Raw genomic sequence first — 23,161 nt, 5'->3', positions numbered from 1 at the left:
TGGTGTCAGCACCTGAGGGATGATGGGGGCTGCGCTGTGTTCTGCACTATAACGGTGCCTATTAACCCTTCCCTTAGCATTTTCTGAGATACAATCGCATTCCAGGCACATCCTGTTTTCCTGGCACAACCAAACCCTGACCTTGTTTTAAGTTACAATAAAAGGAAGCTGCATACCAAAGTTTGTGGCCCTAGCTCTTCCATTTTAGGAGGAATTCTTGAACAACCAGACTCACAAATGGAGAGACAGACATGCCAACTCTCTCAGATACAGTAAACTTCCGATAATCCGGCACCTTTAGGACCCAGGGGTGCCAGATTATCAGATATGCCGGACTATCGGAAGGGGGGCTATGAGAGGTCTAGGGTGGGGAGGGGGGATGCCATCCCAGACCCCTCATAACCCCCCCTTCTGCTAGTCCGGCTCTGCCCCAGGTGTCCCTGATTCAGCCGCCGCTGAAACTGATCAGCGGCTGACTCCAGGAAGCCTGGGGCAGAGCAGCTGGGGTGCTGCTGGGTTGGTCCCGTAGTGCCTCTCCTCGGCTCTGCGAGGCCAACCCGGCAGCACCCCGGCTGCTCTGTCCCAAGTATCCCCAAGAGCAGCCGGGGTGCTTCCGGGTTGTTCCCTCAGCCTCGAGGGGCAGCACTATGGGACCAACCCGGCAGCATCCCAGCTGCTTTGCCCCTGGCTTTCCCGATTCAGCTGCTGGTCAGTTTCAGCAGCGGCTGAATGGGGAAGCCGGGCGCAGAGCAGCTCCAATAGTCCGGCAGCCAGAGCACTTCCGGGTTCCTGATAGTGCCGGACCATTGAATGCCAGACCAATGGAGTTTTACTGTATATAGTAGATATGCTTTCCAAGAACAAAATGCATTAAAAACTGTAGCTGGCACATGAGGTGTTAGATTTTCATTTTAGTATTTTTCTGCCTTACCACAACTGAGTTTGTGTTTATTTTAGGTCTGTGCTACGAACTGCTTTCCTCCTGCTGTTGCTGATCAGCGCCACATGGTTACTGGGGTTGATGGCTGTGAACAGCGATGTCATGACATTCCATTATCTCTTTGCCATCTTCAGCTGCTTACAAGTAAGTTCTGTAACATTAAGTTTTGTATTTCTTCAGATCTAGAACATGCTGCATTTTGAAGAGCCATCTTCCTGCAGTGCTGCTCCATTAACAGGGCAAATCCATTCAATTCAAATTCAAGCCAGAGCAACTATCTTTGAAAACTGAGTTTCCAGTTGAAGAAGCTGGAAAGTCCTAGAGGAAGTTTTCACACCTTTTATCTCACCCTCCGAGAAATTGAGCTTTCTATTCTCTCAATGGCTCCAAATATAGTGCTATTGGAATTCATGGTAGGGAATTTCATCACTAATGAAAGGAAACTGTCTCAGATGCCACCTCGTGTATGACACTGTCAGATTTTAGTTATTGCCTGTAGTAACACTGCTGTTCTTGCTAGCAGTAGCAACAAGTTGTGGTTTTCTGTTCTATGTGGAGAGCTTACAGTTTTTTACAGCTGAATTACTGTAGGAAAGAGAAGTGGAAGAAATGACTTTCAAACTCCTCAACTGCGTTAGGGAAGCTGTTAGCAGCTTGAAGCTCATAGCACACAGCCCAGCTAATGCACAGAGACCTAGTGAGGAGTTAGCAATGGGATTCATAATCCAATCACTAGTTTGAATGTGGCCCAGGATGGTAGTAACCAAAAATTACTTGCATCTGGTTGGTCAGTGTGAAATGAATTAACGGACAGGTATCCACAGTGCAAAGCCACCCTCAGAAATGGGATACTCTGGTAGCAAGGCCCAATAAAAAGGTCATGGTTTGAGTGGATTAAAAAAATAAAACTGCCCACTTTCCTCTCAAGGTGATTCCTTTGGGTCAGCGTGGAGGCACATCGGAGATCCAGCATGGGGGGGATGCTGGTAGTGCCACTGCCCATGTTCCGACTGATCTGTAAGGAAGTAAATTCAGTTATTGCGGATTTAAAATCTTTCACAAGCCTGAACAAAAAAACAAAAACAAAAGTAAAATGATGTTAAATACAACTTAACTTCAGAGGAAAGAACATAAGAGACTGGAATTTTCCTCTTGCCTAGCCTGGAGAGTCAGAGCTACATAATGTTTCACATCACTGCTGCCTTTGAATGTTTAAAAAAAAGTATGTATGTGAATTTTATTAAGGAGTAATTTGACTGAATACTTAGAGCATACCTTACACTTAATACTGTATTAGTCTGCCTCAGTTGATTTGTCTGAACTCATGAAATGCAGGCATCTTGGGACATTGGTGCTGCTGTAACTTTGTGAGTGATGAGTTCACAACAAGCACACCTGCAGCCTAAATAACTAACAAATTTGGCAGCGGCACCAAATCAGCCCCTAGATTATAGTACTTCTGCCAGCAGTATGAACAATCTGCAGAAAAGCAGAATTAGAGGTGACTGCTGGTTCAGAGAAACATACACCTGTTAGCATATGGTCCCAGCCTTGGCCTTAGTGCTCTTCTGCAGCTCCTGTTTTAGAACTTTATGGGCCTCATTCTCTCTCCAGTGTTTTTAAGGGGAATTGGACGGAAGTAGCCCACTTCTGCCATTCCCAAGGCTTTCACTGCTAGCTGTGATACTTTGATGGGTTACAATGTACAAATCCTGACAGGTACCATAGTCCATGTACAAACTCAAAATATTAATGTTGGTACAACACACGAGCATCATGCCATGTCCTGAACCATTCAACAAGAGATCTGGACTAGGGATATAAGAGTTTAATCAGTTAACTGATAAGCATCAGTTTACTGTTTCCAGTTGCGGTTAAACTCTTCTGCTGGTGTATACTGGTACCTGGCCCTGCTCCTAGGAGCTGACTACTGTTCCATGCTGCAGGCTCTGCAGTATAAGCCTTACATTGCAGAGCCTGCAGCGCGTGTAACCGCTAAGATTTTTAACAGTTACACAGTTACTTTTAAAGTGTTTTTACATACCTAATTAGAACACTGTTCTGCACATTGGAGTAGTGGGTTTCCCTCCCAAACTACTAGGGTGCTTTCATCTATCCAGGGAGTTCTCAGAGGAAAATTGTGTTTTCCCGTTCTTGTTGTGGTAGCACAAGTAGCATAGTATGATTCCCTGAAGGATTGATCATTATTAGTTCACTAAGGATAGCAAGTATTTAATGGGATAGTAGTCAGTCATTGCCATTAAAAGTATGTACATATGCTGGAATAAAGAGCTGGTTTGAAGAATGCTGTTCACTAATTTCCATTTGTATTTTCAGTCCAGTAGTAATAAATAATGCATTTGCCTTAGACTATTTTTCTTTCTCTAACAACCCAGGGGCTCTTCATTTTCTTCTTCCACTGCATTTTTAATAAAGAAGTCAGGAAGCATCTGAAGAACACTTTAACTGGAAAGAAACCCCTTCCAGACGATTCTACAACAACAAGAGCTACATTATTAACTGTAAGTGGTGATGGAAACTTACCTCTGCCAATAAACTCCCCCCCCCCTTCCATGTGAAGTCCCAACAAGGATCGATTTTCTCTCCTGTCCTATTAAATGTTTACATGGAGCCATTAGGAGAACTAGTAAGATGACATGGACTCAGTATACAGAAGACACAAAGCTCTGCTTATCTTTCACTAGCTATGACCATACCATTACCACTAAGATGGCCAGTGTTTGGACAAGACAGCAACGAATAAAGAACAGCTGGTTTAAATAAGTCTGCAGCAAGACAGAGGTGATGCACATGGGCAGCAGAAAACACGCTGAGTAGTTTGCAGCCATGGTGCGGTCTCCTTTGGTTGAAAGTACACACCGAGGCTACATCTACACTGGCATGAATTTCTGGAAATGCTTAAAACGGAACAGTTTTCCTTATAAGTATTTCCGGAAAAAGAGCGTCTACATTAAAACCCTTTTTCCGGAAAAGCATCCGTGGCCAATCTAGACGCGCTTTTCCGGAAAAAAGCCCCGATCGTCATTTTCGCGATCTGGGCTTTTTTGCGGAAAACACTACTGTGCTGTCTACACTGGCCCTTTTCCGGAATAGTTTTCCAGAAAAAGGACTTTTGCCCGAGCGGGAGCAGCATAGTTTTTCCGGAAAAGCAGATGATTTCTTACAGTAGATCATCAGTGCTTTTCCGGAAATTCAAGGAGCCAGTGTAGACAGCTCGCAGCTTATTCCGGAAAAGCAGCTGATTTTCCGGAATAAGTGGCCCAGTGTAGACACAGCCCCACAGTTGGTCAATTCAATCCATAGAATGGCGCATTCTTGGATTCCTTGCTGACATTAAACTTTCCCATAAAAGGACCTGCTAGTAATGCTTTCTACCATCTCCAGTTGGCAAGGGCCTTAGTCCCATCTTGGCAGATGGAGACCTGACCTCATTTATCCATGCCTTTGTCACTGTTTGTTATACTACCATAATGTGTTATACTGGAACATGAAAGCTTCAGCACCTAGGGAATTCCAGCTAGAATAGAAGACTGTAGGGATGTAAAGGTGTAATTGGCAAGTTGACTATTGGACAAGCCTATGCAAGTGGACTATTCGCATTCTCCTCCCCCGACTTGCTGCCTCTGTATCAGAGGCAGCAAGGGTGTGGAAAAGTAGGAGCCAGTGCTGTGGGCAGCGGCGGATTTAGGGCAGGGCGAGCGGGGCAGCTGCCCCGGGCCCCGCGCTTCCCGAGGCCCCGCGCATGTGCCTTGGCACCACGGTGCATGCGCTGTGTCAAAGGGGGGGCCCTGCGAAATTTTGCTGCCCAGGGCCCCGCGGCGCTGCCCTGGGCCCCGCGGCACTCATATCCGCCCCTGGCTGTGGGGAGCCGACTTAAAAGCTAATTCCCCCCAGCATCATCTCCGCAGTGCTGCCCATACCCTTCCCCCTGATGGCTCTATCATAGGCGGGGGTGGTGGTGGCAGGGGCTGCTGCCATGAAGCAACCTCTGTCTGTGGTCACCCGGCTGTGGGCAGGGGCTGCATTGCAGCAGCAGTCCCTTTGCGTGAGGGGTCCCAGCAGGAAGTTGGGACCTCCCGCAGGCAAGGCTGCTTTGTGGCAGTAGTCCCTGTGCACAAGGGGGGGAGGGTCCCAGCAGGAAGTAGTTCCTGTGTGCGGGAGTTCCCAAATCCCTGCTGGGACCCCGCGAACAGGGGCTGCTGCCAGCTGGGCAGGCAGCCTGGCTCGTGCCAGGTGCGGGACAAAACTGCACTGCAGTTCTGCAATTTAAAACCTAATAGGAGCTAGGGGGCAGGCTGCCCGGCTCCTACTGCCTTTTAAATTGCAGAGCCGCAGCGGGGTTTGGTCCCACACCTGGTGGGAGCCGGAACTGAGCTGGGCTGCCTATTGACTAGTCGAATGGTCAATAAAGATTCTATCGACTACTCAATTAGTTAAATACCTGCATTTTAACATCCTAAAACACTGCAGTTCACGGTAGCTTCCATAGCACACACCGTACCTGTCCTCTGCTACCTACATTGGCTTCTCCTAGAATATCAAGTCAAGTTTAAGCTCAGAGTCTGTATCATCAATGTCCACATTGGCTTGGGTTCACAATATTTAGATGAACACCCAAATCTCTAGGATAAGTATTGTGTTCAACTACTTAGTTCCTCAGGCACGGTACAAAACTGTGTAGTCAGGATAAAACTTTCCTGGACAGATGTCTGAGCTTTCTTAGGAGCTGATCTGAGACCGAGACAAACTCCCACATTTGCTAAGGATCAACACAAACCTCACCACCTTCCCCTTCAAAAGCCTGGTGAACTTCTTAAATCCACCTTCTCTTGCCAAATACAGAGTAGCATATACATAAATAACCAACCAGCCCTACTAAACCATTCCACAGCACACAGAATTCTCCCTCTGTGGAGAAAATGAGAAAGAGTTTGAATCATGCATGACAGATGATAGTTATGGTGCCTAATGTACTGATGGAAAGTGCTCAGACACTGCGGTAATGAGTATGTATAAGAACCTGTAAAATAGAACAGAGAGTCAGTGGGAGCTGAGTGAGTTTGTTTGTCTTTCTGTCTGTCTGTCAATCAGGCTCTGTGTGATTTGTCCATGGTCAGGCAGGAAGCCTGTGTCAGCTGGGATTATAACTCTGGAGTTTCTCATTCCTGTGCTCAGGTCATTCAAACTGTGCTTCTTGGGAACCTAGAGACCTTGTTTGCAGTGGGGGCAGGGAGAAGCTGTTGCAGCTCAGAATGTGCAATCTTGGGGGTCATGTACTTAGATGGTCTTCTGCTGCGTAGCCACACTGGGGGCAGCTGAAGGAGAGATGTCTGTTTATTGTTCTCATTCACTAATACTGTTTTTTCCTCAGCGATCTCTGAACTGTAACAACACATACATAGAGGAGCCAAATATGTATCGCACAAATATTGGTGAATCCACAGTCTCCCTAGAAAGCACCATAAGGTCAGCCATGAGCCACAATAGCTACCTTGCTTACATTTTCAGGTAATCGGGTGGAGGGTGCATGGCTTTCAGGCCTTTATTTTTCCCTTCTCATTGCTTTTGTGAGAAAAACTACTAACACAAACCAACTAATGTTTTGGTTCAACTGCTACTTGTCATGCGTAGTTCTCTTTAAGCAGTTGTTATCTTTGCATCTTCCTTTATGTATTTCTCATTTGCATGCAACTTTAGTGGGCAATTCAAACTAAAATTAAAGCAAAATACCATAGTTATTTTTGCTATTAGTCCTGTACAGCTTAAAATGTTACATTTGACAGTGCATAATGGAGATTTCTGGCTATCTCTGTCTTGGTCTTGTTACTGAGACAAGCATGTTTACCAAACATGTTGTTCCCCACATTTTAGGGATGAGGCTGCTCAGAAGCTCAGTGGGTCTTCAAGCCAAGCAAGAACTGGTCAGACTGAAGCAGATTCCTCTATTTTTCATAGGAATCCTTCAAAATCCAATGGTAAGAGTGTTCTGGAGAATTGCTTAGAATCACATGCTCATTTCTTCCTCCTCATACAGATTACTCCACACAGATAACTTGCTTCAAAAAAATCTTATAATCAAGATAGTAGCCTCTCCATCTTACTGTGTTGTATTTTCAATTTAAGTAGCCGTACTGACATAACAAGATATAAAGGTATTGCCATAGTTATTGAGTATCTTTATCTAGGACAGGGTTTCATGGGAATATGCGTCTGTTTTGTAGTAGGGGGCAGTGGGGTCAAGTGACCACCACAGTATCTCCTGCTAGTTACAGCACAGATTAGCTCAGGTTATGGAGTGCGCCGCCTTCTGGCTGGGGCCTCGCCTGTTGTCTGTTCTACTTTCCACCCCATGTCTCTGTAGACCTGTGTTGCTCCCTGGACCATGGTGTCTTTAGGACACTGCCCTCCAACAGTGCCCGCTACTCTGGTCTCGTCCCTTTCCAGGGCTATCAGAAGTCCTCCATCAATACACCTCCTACAGCAAACAACTGGAGCCCCCACTATCTAGCCCACTGTCTCCAGGACAAGCTGCAGTCTGGATAGGCCATGCTCCCGTGTGGTGATGTGATGCAAAGAAGGGGGAAGAGGACCCAGGTCTGCTCACTACGCTAGATCCTGACCCAGAGTCCTTCTGGCCGCAGCCATCTCCTGCCCTCCTCCTCTCCTCTTGACTGTTCCCATTCCCTGGCCTACGTCCCCATGACACTTGCACCTTTCTGGCCTTTGTATCAAGGCCCTCAGCCTGAGAGGTGGGAGCTTTTATCTGGCTCCCCTGAGCCTGCCAGCATTGCTCCACCCAACCAACGAGCTTTTCCTGGGGAGTCAGTCTTTCCCCTTCATTGGACCCAACTACCCTCTGATCTGCTGAATAGCTCCTTATCACAGGGTTGTCCCAGCAAGCCACCTTTTGATTGGCTCCCTATAGCTTCTGTCTGATTGGAGGGGTCTGTGCAGGCTCTATCCAGCCTACTTTTAACCCCTTCCTTGCCACATTGGGGCTGGCACCCCATTCCAAAGAATCTATTTCTGGTTTGATGGCAGGTTGCCACAAGTTGTGTGAGTGTTTCTGGATTCTCTTTCCTTGAAAAGTTATGCATTTTCTTTCCTTGCTTTTCAGATGGAAATTTTTTACCGATTAAAAGCTTGAGGAAGTTTCTTCCTTTTACTACTTACTACTACTATTTAACTTTTTTACGGTTAAATAGGAAGTGCCTCTTGGTTTCATATTGCTTCTATTTTGGATCTGGACAAATGTACTGCTGTAGGATAATATTGTTAGCATGCTTTTCGCTTTTCTATTTCTGGGTCTTCTGGGTGCTTTATGTTGGAGGCTGTGTGTATTGCTTTGACCAAGATGGCATTGCGTGACTGTTTTGCACGTTGAATAGATGAGAAAATTGTTCTCTGCAGCCCCTGTGTATACATAGCAATTATCCAATGAATGAACTTCAGTCTCTCTCTTCTTCTCACACATTTACATTTTAGCATCTGTTACATGAGCCATGATAGTGGAGACTAGCCCATGTAAAACATTGAAGTATCCTGTCCAGTTAGCCGTTCTATGCCATTTTGTTTCATTTGATTGTCTCAGATGAAGACAGCTGCACTAATAATCTAATTTCATCTGGCTGGCTGAGCTGTGTAGATGAAATCATTCTAAAGTGCCCATCCACATGGCACCTAGGAGCCTACAGTGGTTTTCTTTCACCCCATTCATTTTGCATGTAGATTTGCACAACTGCCTTTCCAGTTCTAATCCCTGTGGGTTTTTTTGCCTCCTCCACTTCAACAGAGAATGATTCTGATTCTGACAGTGAGTTGTCGCTTGATGAACATAGCAGCTCTTACGCTTCCTCCCATTCATCAGAGAGTGAGGAAGATGGGATTGAAATGGAGAAAAAATGGAACACGGCCACTGCCAAAAACAATGAGTGTGGCCCAATCCACAGCACTCCTAAAGGTAAGGCAGTGGCTCACATGGTAGGAATAGATTTCTTTCCCATATTGTAAAATGAATTGAGTAGTGGATGAATGGATGTAATTGACCAGGATAGTGTACAACAGCTTTGAATCCCTGTTTTCTTATTATTGGTGTTAGCCAAGAGATCTTTGTTTCCCCCAAGCAGAGAGAACTTTGTCCCCTGGGGTGAATGAATGCAAGAACAAAGGACACTGGAACAAGTGTTCACCAGCTACTTAGCGTACCAATGCAGCATGGCTGTTAGCATTACAGGGGGATCCCTGCGGGGCTGTTTCTGTCCATGGATATCTTGCAGATGGCACTATACATCTATCTAAATATCACCAGAGGGGGACAGGAAGAGGAGGCAATAAAAGAGCAGGGCAATTTGGTAAAAAAAAAAAAGGAACACCTCGTACAATAGAATAAGGGAGATTTCCTGGGGTTTGGGAAGGTATGGAACTAAAAGGTTTGAAATTAAAACTCGGTGTCTGTTTTGTGGACGTTCTGTGCATTGTGTCCCTCCATGAGTTTTTGAAGATACGGGCTTTGTTCTGATGCTAAGAGAGACTGGCATGGTCAGACAAAACTCACCACTTTTCAGACCTCAGTCACACTTTCAGTCACACTTTCCCTTGTTGCACCTTATACAAGTTTGTAGTTCCCTTTTGATTTTTATATTCAAACAAACCGAGAGTAACATTCAACCAAAATTGCTGCAGTTTTCCCACAAATGTAAACTGATGTGTTCAAACTCAGTCCAGGCTTGGAGCAAGTCTTGGGTTAGTGTGTTTTCTACAAATTCATTCATTAGTGCAGCAGCCAGAGTTAGGGCTGATGATGCTGGCTTTAAATTCAGCTCCTTCTAATTATACCTGGACAATAGCAGTTGCTTCCCTCACAGTGTTTGGGCAGCACTGTGGATTTTCAGTTTAGTAGGTACTCTCATGGTTGCTTTTATTTGCCTCGGGCATACAAAGCAACTTTCCAGGAACCAAACTGCTGTCATACTGCATCCTTTTTCCTATCAAAGGAAAGCACAATTATAAGATTCCTTCATGGAAAGGCTAATCTTCTGGAAAGAACATTAAAGAGCCATTCCTGATTAAGGAGCAGATTGTGCTCTGTTACTGGACAATGAGGGAGGGTGCAAAGGGAGATTTGCTTCCACACCCTAGTGCAGCCCAGCTGCTGTTCCTGTGCTCCCTCTAGCATAGGCATTTCTGTCTCCACTTATGCCCAATGGTTCAAGATATCTCAAAAGGCAGAGAGGAGAAGGTAGGGCCATGCTCCAACATACACATGTACAGTGGTGCTGGAACTAGTTACGGGGGAGGAGGGGGAAGAGCTGTGCCCCCCTCAGGGAAGGTTCTTGCCCCTCACCGCCCCAGGCTGGGATCGCACCTTGGGTTGCTAACTCTCCCGGACTGGACAGACCAGATGCCATTGCTGCAACTGGCATCCAGTCTGGAAGAGCTGGCAACCTAGCCACAGCCAGAGGTGGCTGCAGAGTCTCAGGCAAATGGCAGGACCCTGAGTGGCCATGGAGCCTGCAGGGCCAGAGGCCTGGACCCTGGGAATGGGTGGGCTGCAAAGCCCACAGCGATGGTAAGCAACAGAACCCCAGAGGGCCCACCTGGAGGTCAGGACCCTGGGGCTATCAGAGCCAGCAGTGTGTTGGCAGCAAGGCCGGCCCCTGAACGTAGGGTAGCCAAGTGCAAAACCTGGGGGTGCTACAGCACCCCCCACACACCTACTTCCCATGCCTATGCACATGTATCAGTCAGTAGAGCTAGTCAGGCGCCTAGGGCATGAAGAGTATGCTGCTGTGGCTCCCGCTCTGTGAAAGGGATCTCCAGCAACAGTTCTGCCTTGGGGAAACAGAATTCTTCCCAGAGCTCCCCCTGGGGCCGTGCACCAGAACACTGTCTCCAGGGAGGACTGCATTTACCTGGTGGGACAGGTTGGCTAACAAACCTTTCGAAATGGTCTGCTGCAAATGACTCTTCCACTGAAACTGTCGCAGAGCATAGGGCTAGTTGAGCAAGAGTGAAGGGCAGAATCTTAAGTTTTGTTGAAGGGTCATTTTCGAACCAATGTGGGTTTTTTTGCATTGCAGTTGATTCTCTCCCCAATCATGTGAAACCCTATTGGCCCACAGAGTGTGTAACCACAAGTGATGGGGAGGATCCAGGTGGGAAGCAGAAACTGAAAGTGGAGACAAAGGTCAGCGTAGAGCTTCATAGGGAAAATCAAGTGAACCACAGCAATGAAGCACCTCAAGACAATGAGAATGAAGGGCAGCAGAAAGAGAACAAACCCGTACAACAGCAGAATAACCAGCTGCCGGAACAGAGGAAAGGTAACTCAGCTATTGGAAAGAAACAAGCACGAGACCAAATGAACTGCTTTCTAGAGCCTAGGATGGTAACTGAGGCTTCGTCTACACTGCAGGCTTTTGCTGGCAGAGAGTATGCTAATGAAACGTTCATTAGCATTTGTCGCACTGTCATTTGCATATCTCTGCTGATGCTTTTTGCACAAGAGGTTTTTGTGCAAAAGCAAGCAGTGTAGACGGGTCTGTTTTTCACAAAAAGAAACCTTTTGCACAAGATCCCTTATGCCTCAAAAAAGGAGGTATACAAGATTTTGAGCAAAACGGCCCCATCTGCACTGCTTGTTTTTGCGCAAAAACCTCGAGTGCAAAAAGCATTGGCAGAGATATGCAAATGACAGCGCAACAAATGCTAACGAGTGTTTCATTAGCATACTCTCTGCCGGCAAAAGCCTGCAGTGTAGACGTAGCCTCAAAGATCTCCGCTGAATGAATCTATTGCCATATTAGGAAAGTGGGGAATTTGCCACGTTCCCCCTTTGTTCCTTCAGGCTAATTGCTTCTCTATCAATCAATCTGCAGCATAATTTGAGTAAGGGCGGGCATGAGCTGTCTTGGCCATCAATACAGTTCATATTTTGGCAGAGTAGGGTTGCTCTGGAAGGTCATAATTCCCTTCAGTTTGTGTAACCAGAGGTCTGGGATTGTTTTTAAATGGGTCTAGCCTTTTTATTCTAACATGGAAGAATGGCGGTGAACTTGAAACAATCTGCCTAATGAAGGGTAAATGACGTTTTTGCGCTTGTTCGGTTTGATTAAGTAAAATTTTGAACATGATTAGAAGTTCCAATCTTTCCTCCTTTCTTTTTGTACCAGGCATCTTGAAAAATAAAGTCACCTACCCTCCCCCTCTGCTGGATAAGAATATGAAGAATAGGCTGCGGGAAAAGTTATCGGATTACAATCAAACCACTATCTCCTCCAGGACAGCTTTCTTAGGGAACAGTGATGGGATTCGTTCACCCTCTGACACTGGGGTGATAATAAAAACTCCACGGAAGGAACAGAATCGAGATCAACTCAATGGAATGGCCATGAATGTCCATGTGGGAACAGTGACTGCTGAGACCTCAGATTCTGAGTAAGTGCCAGTGCGGGGGCTGTTTCCCACAATCACCTGCTTCTGACTTCTGCTCCTTTCTCTGCCCTGCTCCAAATTCACTTCCTCGCAAGGCTGCACTGTCTCGTGTTTTAGAGTTTCTAGGCTACTGATTAAAGACTGCAGACAATGGCTGATAACTTCTTTCTTATACAGCGCCCCCTGTCCAAAGGCTTCTTGCCATCTCACTAAATAGAAGTGCAATCCATTACTGCTACACACGTACTCTAGACTAAAGCAACCCTCGCTTTACCCTTGGCCACAGACTTGAAAAACCACTTCTCAAACAGCCTCAAATTAAAAAGGCCAGGATGGCAAACGCAGGGAGGGGTGTGGGGCTGAAGCTGCCAGCAATCAGTGAGCTTGGAGGCCTGGTGACAGTGAGGAAGTGATCAGAGGACTGGGCATTGGTGCAGGAGGAAGACAAGGTGTTGGGGAGCTGGAGCTATGGGGGGATCAGTGGGCTGGGAGGGCCAGTTTTGGGGTGGATTAAGGGAGGTGGGAGGGATGCTGAGGCAGTGGGAGTAAGGGAGGGGTTGGGGAGCTGGAGCTGTGGAGGGAAAAGAGTTGGTAGTGCTGCGGGCAGTGAAGAGAGATGGGGATTCCCCATAGCAGGGTCTCTTGAGAGTGGGGAATGGGAAATGAGGAGGCGTGAGATGCTTTGGTCACCTGAGGGCTATGGATAGGAATATCTGAGAGGCAGGGATAGCTAGGAGCAGTGAGAAAGGAGCAGGCATATGCTGAGCAGATGCTCTCTCTAGGCAGTATGGAGGGTCAGTGTTGAGGGCAGAGGCTATGAGGAGTGTAATGCAGAGAAGGTAAAGTCGGAAACAGGTTCCCCAGGCAGCTGGGGCTTCAGGAGGCAGAGTAGGACAGGAACTCTGAGAAGATGGAGAGGGATGGTCCCAGTGGGAGGGAGGGAAAGGGGTACAGGGAGAGTGAAGGCCTGCATGCAATGGGAGGAAGAGGAGGATAAACTTAGGGGTTAGTTGTGTTGGAGACCTCGGAAGGGCTGTGGCCACTGGCCCAAGAGGCAGATGCCAAAGAGTGGATGCTTGCGGAATTTGAGAGTGCGGAGATCTTGAGTAGTGGACACATGTGTGAGATGGGTTCTAAGTAACAGGGTGCCAGAAAGGCTGAGAGCTGTGGGAGAAAGTTGAAGAACAGTGTCAGGGTACAGGAACACCAAGGAACTGGGTCTCAGGAGGGCTGCAAGGAGCATGAGGGAAAGGAGTGGATAGTTAGGTCAAAGGAATGAGGAGCTTGGCATGGCTGGGGGGTGGAGGTAAAAGTACTGAGGGAAGATAAGTAGAGTTGTAGGATAGTTCAGGAAGCCATGGAGAAAAGAGACATCCAATACCACAGTTCCTAAAAATATCACATATATGTGCTTGACAGAAAAAAATCTGTTGGGCTGAAATTGGTGCATATACTTGCCCTTGTGAACTAAAGCTAGATTTTAATCCCAGGTACAGCCCAGACTTTCCTAAAACGGGTGTTCAGGGAATGTTTGTTTCATTAATAATCATGTTTAGTAACCTCTCCAAAGTTCAGGCTAGGAAAATGACAGGGCTCTAAACTCCTTCTTTACCCAAACTTTACATGGTCAGTTTTCCCTTAAGTACCATAATAATAAATGTCCTAATTCTTTTCATAAGGAAATCTGTAACACAGCCTTAACCATGACATCATGACCAGCTCCCTCAGCTCCAGTGTGCACACTCTAGCTGGTACACAGACTTCTCTGGGCTCCATTTGAAAAGCAACCCTCTAATCTTTGGAAGCTGGCTTTTTGGAATGTTTCCCAGTTAGTTACAAGGCTAAGTATTACTCACTAATAGTAGCTTAGTTGCTGCTATCAGTGCTGTTATTCACTCAGGGTATGTCTACACTTGCACCCTCTTTCGAGAGAGGGATGCAAATGAAGACATTTGAAATGGCAAATGAAGCCAGGATTTAAATATTTACGCTTCATTTGCATATTTGCCTTACGGCGCCATTTCGAAATAACAGACGCTGTTAAGATGTGGTTATTTCGAGAGAAAACCCTTCTCTAGAAATAATTGGTATATCTCATTGTATGAGGAATAAGGGTTATTTCGAGAGAAAGGTTTTCTCTTGAAATAACCGCATCTTAACAGTGTCTGTTATTTTGAAATAGGGCCATAACGCAAATATGCAAATGAAGTGCGGGATATTTAAATCCTGGCTTCATTTGCAATTTTGAATGTCTTCATTTGCATTCCTCTCTCGAAAGAGGGTGCAAGTGCAGACATAACCTCATAGAGGATAGTTGGCCAACCTGTAATGCGAAAGAAAATATACATTTTTACATGTTTGTACCTTTTATGTATAAGCTATGGCATGAGAGTTTCTGAAATGCAGTTTCTAACACCTTGTAGGATTTTAGTAGTTTATATGCATGACTCCTCCTAGACATTAACCAGTTACATACATTGTACAGGCCTTCCTCTCAATGCATTTCTCACTGCATCTCCTGTAAATAACTTTCTTCCTCTTTATTTTGTCCTTTATAACAAGAGTGGACGCTGTCTTGCAAGCGCTTCGTTGGTGAAGCATGGTAATTTACTAAAATGGAATAGGTAGTTTCACTTGGAATTGTTTGCCTATCTCTATTTAACCCTAAGCCTGCATGGTTACTTCTTCTCATGAACAGAGGCAGTAATGAAACTTCAATTTGAATCATCAGGCAATAGCGATGTCTTTTCCACCCTGGGACTACTTGTTGTGATGTCACTTCCGTGGTACCTCGAATTTCACAGGAGATGCTCCATACTGAGGACGAGGATGATGTTGCTGTTACATATTACGGCTGACTTCTGACAAGTCATAAATGAAAAATAGTGCCCAAGACATGAATGATAGGGCTACATTGTGGAACATTCAATGGCTGTGTGAATTTGTAACTGTGCCAAAATGCATGAAAACCTAACAGGGACTCACTGAGATGGATGAATAGCTATAAGAAGTGTATACAGAGTCACAGCAGCGCTGCAGGGACTGCTCATGTGTGCAACCCATGCTAATGACTTACACAAGAACAGATTGTCTTTGCTACAGTGGACCTACAAAAAGTGAAATGATCAGCCTTAAGAAAGCCCTAGAAGATGCCTCTTGCTGAGGTCTTGTTCTGTTACACTGTGAACTCTAGAGAGAAGAATATCACACCAAGTGCCCTTCTGTATCTATGCCAGCATCTTTAAGAGCCTTTGATGGACACAGTGTCTTAAAAATGTCCTTTATATATAAATATATACATATAAAAATTTGTAGATAATTTTATATATTTTGTATGGTGACTCTAAAGAAGGAAAAGTTCCTTTGTATATTTTACATTTAAACTGATATTCTTCATTTGATGCTAGGAAATCACAATGGGAAGAGCTCTTGATTATTTTTTATATTAAAAATTGCACAGTTGTACTTGAATTTGGCATTTGATAATGTAACTGATGTTTCCATCAAAGCCACCCTAAAATGCAGTGCAGTTTTTAAAATACTACAGTGAAAAGGTTGAATCTAAATTTATAAATATAATTTATAGGTTTCTGTTTTCAGATTTCTGTTTTTTCATCACATTTTTCCTGGTAAGCAACAAGCCAGGGTCTTGTTTGGAGGACATGATTGTGCAGTTCCCCTATTGCATAAGTATCATGTGAAGCTTATTTCTTTGTTTAAGTTTTTATTTTTTACTCAGAGTCAGCATTTTACAAATTGGAGCAGAAACATGAGTCTAAGGATGTCTGTGTTTCATTTCTTAACTGGGAAATTCCTGACTATCTTGTTGTTTTGCAATATAAACGCGTGTATTAACTTACTTCATGTTTCATACACACTAAATATTTTCACAAGTGTGAGAAATGTGGATAGTGTCTGCCAACCTCATCTTACATTGTTTACAAAAAAAGATGTAAAAAATAGTGTAAGGATATGTTTCTGTTAGCAGTTCCTTTTGGCTTGAAAATATGACTCAAAATGAGTCCTGAAAATTCCACTGAAAATGATACATCTGTTATCTACCTTTTCTTAGTGTATATTTCACACTGCAGTACTTTTTCATAGTTAACAGTTTGAAAAGCTATTAACAATTCTTTTGTATGAATGTGCATGTGAGAGGGAATAAACAAACAATATGTCAGACTGGATAAAATGCAGGAAATTAACAAAAAAGCATATACTGTAGTAATATTGGTTTTATTATATCCTTCAGCATTTTTAAATCTACTCGAGGCCTTTGGAAAGGGGAAAGGATACTGTCTCTTTAAAAAATTATAGACTATACTGTGTGAAATTTTTGATTGAAAAATGTTTTAAATGTCTATCACACTTGACAGTATGCTCAGATACCCTGTACAACCTGTGTTAATCATTCTGCATCTGTGTATGTATATTTTGCCCCAGTGAGATGTAGTTAGTTTTTATTTCAATCAGAACTATTTCAGTAAATGTGTCAGTTGTATTAATGATGGAAAATTAAAACCTATTTTTATGATGTTTTAAAACTTTATGGCAGGTTAGACACTGGAGGTTTTTTAACAAATGTATATTTATTAATGTGCAGAACACTGGAATTGCAGCACAGATGAAAGGAGAATAAATTAAGATTTTAAATTTGTATTCCTGCGCTGGCCATTTATTTTCCATGAAATATTGAAGTAGAAATGGACAAAAAGCATTTCCTGTAATTTGTAAAGGAATTGTTTGAAAATGCAGACAGAAGTAATGTTTGCATTGATAGCAGTTAACTGTCTTGTGAATCAGAAAGGTTGTTGAAAAACTCTAAGAATACTTAGCACCTAGATAGACTAGTTGTGAAATTTTTTAATGTTTTGTTCTGCTTCTGAAGAAGGTTGCCAGGCAAGAAATTAGAGAGGGGAAATAAGCATTAAGTTAGCTTGTAGAACACCCTATGCTATCTAGTCTCATTTGGAATATGCCATATCTGCCAATACTACATGTCATATTCTCCCAAGATGTCCTTTCCTGAAACCAGATGACTTTCTAATGCTGAAATGTGTGACTCCATTCCTTACTATGATTAAGTTAATGGTGCTCTGCAAAAGCACGAGGGGGCGGGGGGTCTGCCCAAACAGATGAGCTTGTTGAATCGGAGCCACAGATTGCACCCATTTAATTTGAGCATGTGTGAGCATTTGACTATTTGATTTCAATTACCACCTCTAGATTGATTCCCCCATTTAGTTATCTCCCGTGGTTCTTCCTTCTAAAATATTTCGAGCAGCTAACAAGTTTAAGCTGATTTTTTGCTAGAAGATTACTAACAGTTATTCTGGATGTCTTCACAAGTTGCTGAAATATTAAATACAATGTTAGATACATTCTACACCTTGTCTAATGTCCACAGATCCATTACAACAGGCACTTCATCCTGCTCACAGTAGCCAGACCTATCAGATACTGGAAGCAGCAGAAAGCCTCTGAAGTTCCCTCTAGATACGCTTTGCCAGTGGGTCAGCCATTCCTTCCTGCTGTTTTACTGAGGGAAATTCCACACACTCATTTCAAATGTCTGTTTCTTGGGCTCCACAGCATGTGGCTGGACATCTGCCAGATGTCCCAGAGCTGTGTTTGATTGCTGGGAAGCTTTTCCCTTCCATAATGCTTCACCTTCTGAGGTGTTGTGGGTGGTGCCCTGTACCCGGCTTCAGGGAGAGAGGTAGGCTGAGAGAGCCAAAGGCAAAAGAAAAGGTCTGGGTCTCTGGCTTCATCCTCCTCATCAGAGCACAATGTGGGCAGGCATAGGCAACCCTCCTGTACCCCTGCCAAAAATTCAATTGCTAAATGGGGTGCCCCCTCCCTGTTCCTCTGGGTAGCTCTCCCTTCCCTTCCTCTCATCCCCTTCACCTTCCGAGACTTTTAAGTCCATCTGTTCAGTGATCGTTTCCATTATAACCATTCAGACCACTCCCACCGAGGCTATGTCTATGCTGCACCTCGCTTGCACAAAAGCCTATGCAAATGAAGTGTGGATTAACATATTACTGCACTTCATTTGCATAATTAATTAGGGGTCGGTTTTGCGCAAAACCCCCCTCTTGCACACGAGCCGTTCTTCCTCATTTGTTCAGGAAGAATGGCTCTTGTGCAAAAGGGTTTTTTTGCACAAAAAGGAGCCATCTACACAGCTCCTTTTTGTGCAAAAGCCTCTTGTGCAAAAACAGCCCCTAATTAATTACGCAAATGAAGCGTGGTAATATGCTAATCCACACTTCATTTGCATAGGCTTTTGCACAAGAGGAATGCAATGTAGACAGCCCAAATATTATAAAATATCAGAAAAGCCAATGAGATTATGATGTTCCCTTTGTTCAAAACCAACAACATAAACACAAATAACACAAATTGCTGGCCCACGATTTCCAAACAGTACACTGCAATCCAGTCCCACAAATGCAATTCAGTCCTACAAACTACCATTCACGCTCTCTGTGTGAGACCTTTCCTATGGAATTACAGCCCCTCACCACTTTACTGAAAGTAAATGGAGTTTCTATGGAGAATGTAGATACTTAAATAGACTTTGGAAAGGAGTTATAAGGCATGATACACAAGCAGGTTTCTGTTCACATGGATGAGCACAGGCAGACAGAATTTATCTAGAGTCTAGACCTTAAATGTTAAGTTTATTTTCCCAAGTTCTACTGTGTGAACCTTCTTTGGAATATGAGCATTGAGGAGCAGAGAATATACTCTGGGTACATTCCCTGCACCAACCAGAGAGTTATGAAAACCTCTGTTGGTCTACTCTGTTTTGTGAAAGATGTTATTTCTAATCTTGTTTGTGTAAAGCCTTTATTTACATAGCTGGAGTTGTGTAAGTGTAAGCTGACCTTCTGAGTCTTGTGTAGACTTAGCTTCAGATTTCCAAATTAACAATCAACATTACCCAAAAGAGTTACATTAGAGACAGGTGCATCCTGGAGGTGAATGCCTGGCTGCGAAGATGGTGTCACCAGGAGGGCTTTGGCTTCGTTGACCATGGGATGCTGTTCCAAGAAGGACTGCTAAGCAGGGATGGGATTACCTTTTGAGGAAGAGGAAGAGAGTATTTGGATTCAGACTGGTTAACCTAGTGAGTAGGACTTTAAACTAGGTTCGATGAGGGCAGGTAACCAAAGCCTACAGGTAAGTGAAAAATATGGAGACCTGGGAGAGGGCTGAGAAATGGGAGGAAACATGGGCTATAATAGCAGAGATAAGGAAGGGACAAGACAGAATTGGGGAGGAAAATCAAATCAGTATCTTAGATACCGTATGCAAATGCAAGGAGTATGGGGAATAAGAACTTGAAGTGCTAATAAATTAATACAACTATGACATTGTTGGTATCACAGAGACTTGGTGGTATTGGTATAGAAGAATATTGGTATAGAAGGGTACAGCTTGCTCAGGAAAGATAGGCAGGGGAAAAAGGGAGGAGGTGTTGCCTCGTATATTAAAAATGAATACACTTGGACTGAGGTGGAGATGGACATAGAAGACAGACTTTTTGAGAGTCTCTGTGTTAGGTTAAAAGGGGTAAAAAACAAGGGGGATGTCATGCTAGGCGTTTACTTCAGACCACCAACCTAGGCAGAAGAGGTGGATGAGGCTGTTTTTGAACAACTAACAAAATCATCCAAAGCACAGGAACTGGTGGTGATGGGGGATTTCAGACATATGTTGGGATACTAACACACCAGGGCACAGATTATCCAATAAGTTCTTAGACTACATTGGAGACAATTTTTTATTTCAGAAGATTGAGAAAGCTTCTGGGGGAAGCTGTTCTAGATTTGATTTTAACAAATAGGGATGAACTTGCCGAAAATTTGAAAGTGGAAGGCAACTTGGGTGAAAGTGATCATGAAATCATCAAGTTCATGTTTCTAAGGAATGGTAGAAGGGAGAACAGCAAAATAGAGACAATGGATTTCAGGAAGGCAGATGTTAGTAAACTCAGAGAGCTGGTAGCTAAGGTCCCTTGGGAAGCAAGACTAAGAGGAAAAACAATTGAAGACAAAGGCAGTTTTTTAAAGGGACATTAAGGGCCCAAAAGCAAACTATTCCACTGTGTAGGAAAGAGAGAAAGTGTGGCAGGAGACCACCTTGGATCAACCAGGAAAGCTTATATGATCTAAAAATCAAAAAGGAGTCATATAAAAAGTGGAAACTAGGTCATATTACAAATGATGAATATAAGCTAACAACACAGGAATGCAGGGGCAAGATTAAAAAGGCAAAGGCAAAAAATGAGCTCAAACTAGCTAGAGGCGTAAAGGGGAACAAGAATATGTTGTACAAGTATATTAGAAGCAAAACAAAGACCAAGGACTGGTAGGCTCATTGAAGAGAGAAACAACAACAGGAAATGTGGAAATGGCAGAGGTGCTTAATGACTTCTTTGTTTTGGTTTTCATCAAGAAGATGGATGGTGACAGGATGCCTAATATATTGAATGCTAGTGGAAATGGAGTAGGTTTACAAGTTAAAATAGAAAAAGAACAAGTTAAAAATTACTTAGAAAAGTTAAATATAGTAAAACTCCGATGGTCTGGCATCTGATGGTCCAGCACTCCTGATGGTCCGGCACCATCAGGAACCCGGAAGTGCTCCGGGCAGCCGGACCATTGGAGCTGCTCTGCCCCCAGCTTCCCCGATTCAGCCGCTGCTAAAACTGACCAGCAGCTGAATCGGGGAAGCTGGGGACAGAGCAGCTGGAGTGCCGCCGGGTAGGTCCCGTAGCGCTGCCCCTCGGGGCTGTGGGACACAACCCGGCAGCACCCCAGCTGTCCCCAATTCAGCCGCTGCTGAAACTGACCAGCAGCTGACTCCAGGAAGCCCGAGGCAGAGCTGCTCTGCCCCGGGCTTCCTGGAATCAGCCCCTGATCAGTTTCAGCAGCGGCTGACCTGAGGACACCTGGGACAGAGCAACTGGGGTGCTGCCGGGTTGGTCTCGCAGCGCCAAGGGTTGGCGCTACCAGACCAACCTGGCAGTGCCCCAACTGCTGTGTCCCAGGCATCTGGATTCAGCCACTGTTGAAACTGACCAGCGGCTGACTCCAGGAAGCCTGAGGCAGAGCAACTCTGCCTCGGGCTTCCTGGAAACAGCCGCTGATCAGTATCAACAGCAGCTGACTTGGGAACGCCTGGGGCAGAGCAGCTGGGGTGCTGCCGGGTTGGTCCAGTAGCGCTGCACCTCAGCGCTGTGGGACCAACCTGGCAGCTCCCCAGCTGCTCTGCCCCAGGCGTCCCCAAGAGCAGCTGGGGTGCTGCCGGGTTGGTCTCGCCGCGCCAAGGTTCAGCGCTACCGGACCAACCCGCAGCACCCCAGCTGCTCTGCTGCAGGCATCCCCGATTCAGCTGCTGCTGAAACTGACCAGCAGCGGCTGAATTGGGGTCGCCTGGGGCAGAGCCGGACTATCGGAAGGGGAGGCTATGAGGGGTCTGGGGTGGCATCCCCCCCACCCCAGGCCCCTCATAGCCCCCCTTCCGATAGTCCGGCAAATCTGATAATCCGGCACCCACTGGGTCCTAAAGGTGCCGGATTATCGGAAGTTTACTGTATCTGGAAGTCACCAGGGCCTGATGTAATGCATCCTAGAAAAAACATGGAGCTGAACAAGGAGGTGTATCTGAGCCTTTAGCTCTCATCTTTAAAAAATCATGGAAGACAAGAAGAGATTCCAGAGGACTGGAAAAGGGCAAATTAGTGCCCATCTATAAAAAGGGAAATAAGAACAACCCAGGAAACTACAGACCAGTCAGTTTAACTTCTGTGCCAGGAAAGATATTAGAGCAAGTAATTAAAGAATCCATCTGCAAACATCTGGAAGAAAATAAGGTGATAGGTAACAGACAGATGGATTTGTAAATCATGTCAAACCAATCTAATAGCTTTTTGTGATAGGATATGAAGCCTTGTGGATAAGGGAGAAGCGGTGAACATGGTATACCTAGACTTTAGTAAAGCATTTGACATGGTCTCATTTGACCTTATCAATAAACTAGGGAACTACAACATAGATGGGGCTACTCTAAGGTGGGTGCATAACTGGCTGGATAACCATTCTTAGAGAGTAGTTATTAACGGTTCACAGTCATGCTGGAAGGGCATAACAAGTGGGGTTTTGTAGAGGTCTGTTTTCGGACTGAGTCTTTTCGATATCTTCATCAGCGATTTAGATGATGACATAGTGTGATGATACCAAGCTGGGAGGGATTGCAAGTGCTTTGGAGAATTGGGTCAAAATTCAAAATGATCTGGACAAACTAGAGGAATGATCTGAGGTAAACAGGATGAAGTTTAATAAGGACTAATGCAAAGTACTCCACTAAGGAAGGAACCAATCAGTTTCACACATAGGGCTGGTCTAGACCATGCTGAAGTTCCGAAAGAGGATATGCAAATTCCACGGGACGCAGTTTTCTAGGCAACCCGTCCTTTTTTCGAAAATCTGCATAAACCTCATTTTTTGAGGAAGAGCAGCTTTTCGAAAAAGAGGGGAGGGTTGCTGAAAAAAACGCATCCCGACTTCTTTCACTTTCAAAAGCTTTGCTTTCTAAAGTGAGATCAGAAGAAGATATGCAAATTCCCGTGGAATTTGCATATCCTCTTTCAAAACTTCAGTGTAGTCTAGACACAGCCATACAGAATGGGAAGTGATTGTCTTGGAAGGAGTATTGCTGAAAGGGATTTAGGGGTCATAATGGACTACAATTAAC

At 44.7% G+C, this 23,161-nt stretch overlaps 1 protein-coding gene across 4 annotated transcripts in view; it reads left to right on the top strand.

The window, feature by feature from the left end:
• The window catches only part of CELSR1 (cadherin EGF LAG seven-pass G-type receptor 1), a 277,024-nt gene extending 259,973 nt beyond the window's left edge, over positions 1-17,051 (top strand). The window contains exons 28-35 of one of the 4 annotated variants that reach the window (XM_075927708.2): positions 958-1,084; positions 3,337-3,462; positions 6,333-6,469; positions 6,833-6,936; positions 8,754-8,921; positions 11,083-11,283; positions 12,133-12,397; positions 15,093-17,051. In XM_075927708.2, coding sequence (XP_075783823.2) covers positions 958-1,084; positions 3,337-3,462; positions 6,333-6,469; positions 6,833-6,936; positions 8,754-8,921; positions 11,083-11,283; positions 12,133-12,397; positions 15,093-15,117 — 1,153 coding nt within the window. In that variant the 3' untranslated portion in view covers positions 15,118-17,051. Of the gene's footprint in view, positions 1-957; positions 1,085-3,336; positions 3,463-6,332; positions 6,470-6,832; positions 6,937-8,753; positions 8,922-11,040; positions 11,284-12,132; positions 12,398-15,092 lie in introns of all 4 variants that reach the window. The other 3 variants (XM_006120414.5, XM_075927707.2, XM_025183254.3) reach the window with 3 other exon arrangements.
• The last annotated feature ends 6,110 nt before the right edge of the window (positions 17,052-23,161 follow it).

Source organism: Pelodiscus sinensis, chromosome 1, assembly GCF_052426305.1.
Source record: "Pelodiscus sinensis isolate ZL-2025 chromosome 1, ASM5242630v1, whole genome shotgun sequence".
Taxonomy (NCBI): domain Eukaryota; kingdom Metazoa; phylum Chordata; order Testudines; family Trionychidae; genus Pelodiscus; species Pelodiscus sinensis.
Note: the sequence above shows the minus strand (reverse complement) of the source record. Positions and strands in the feature narration are given on the sequence as shown.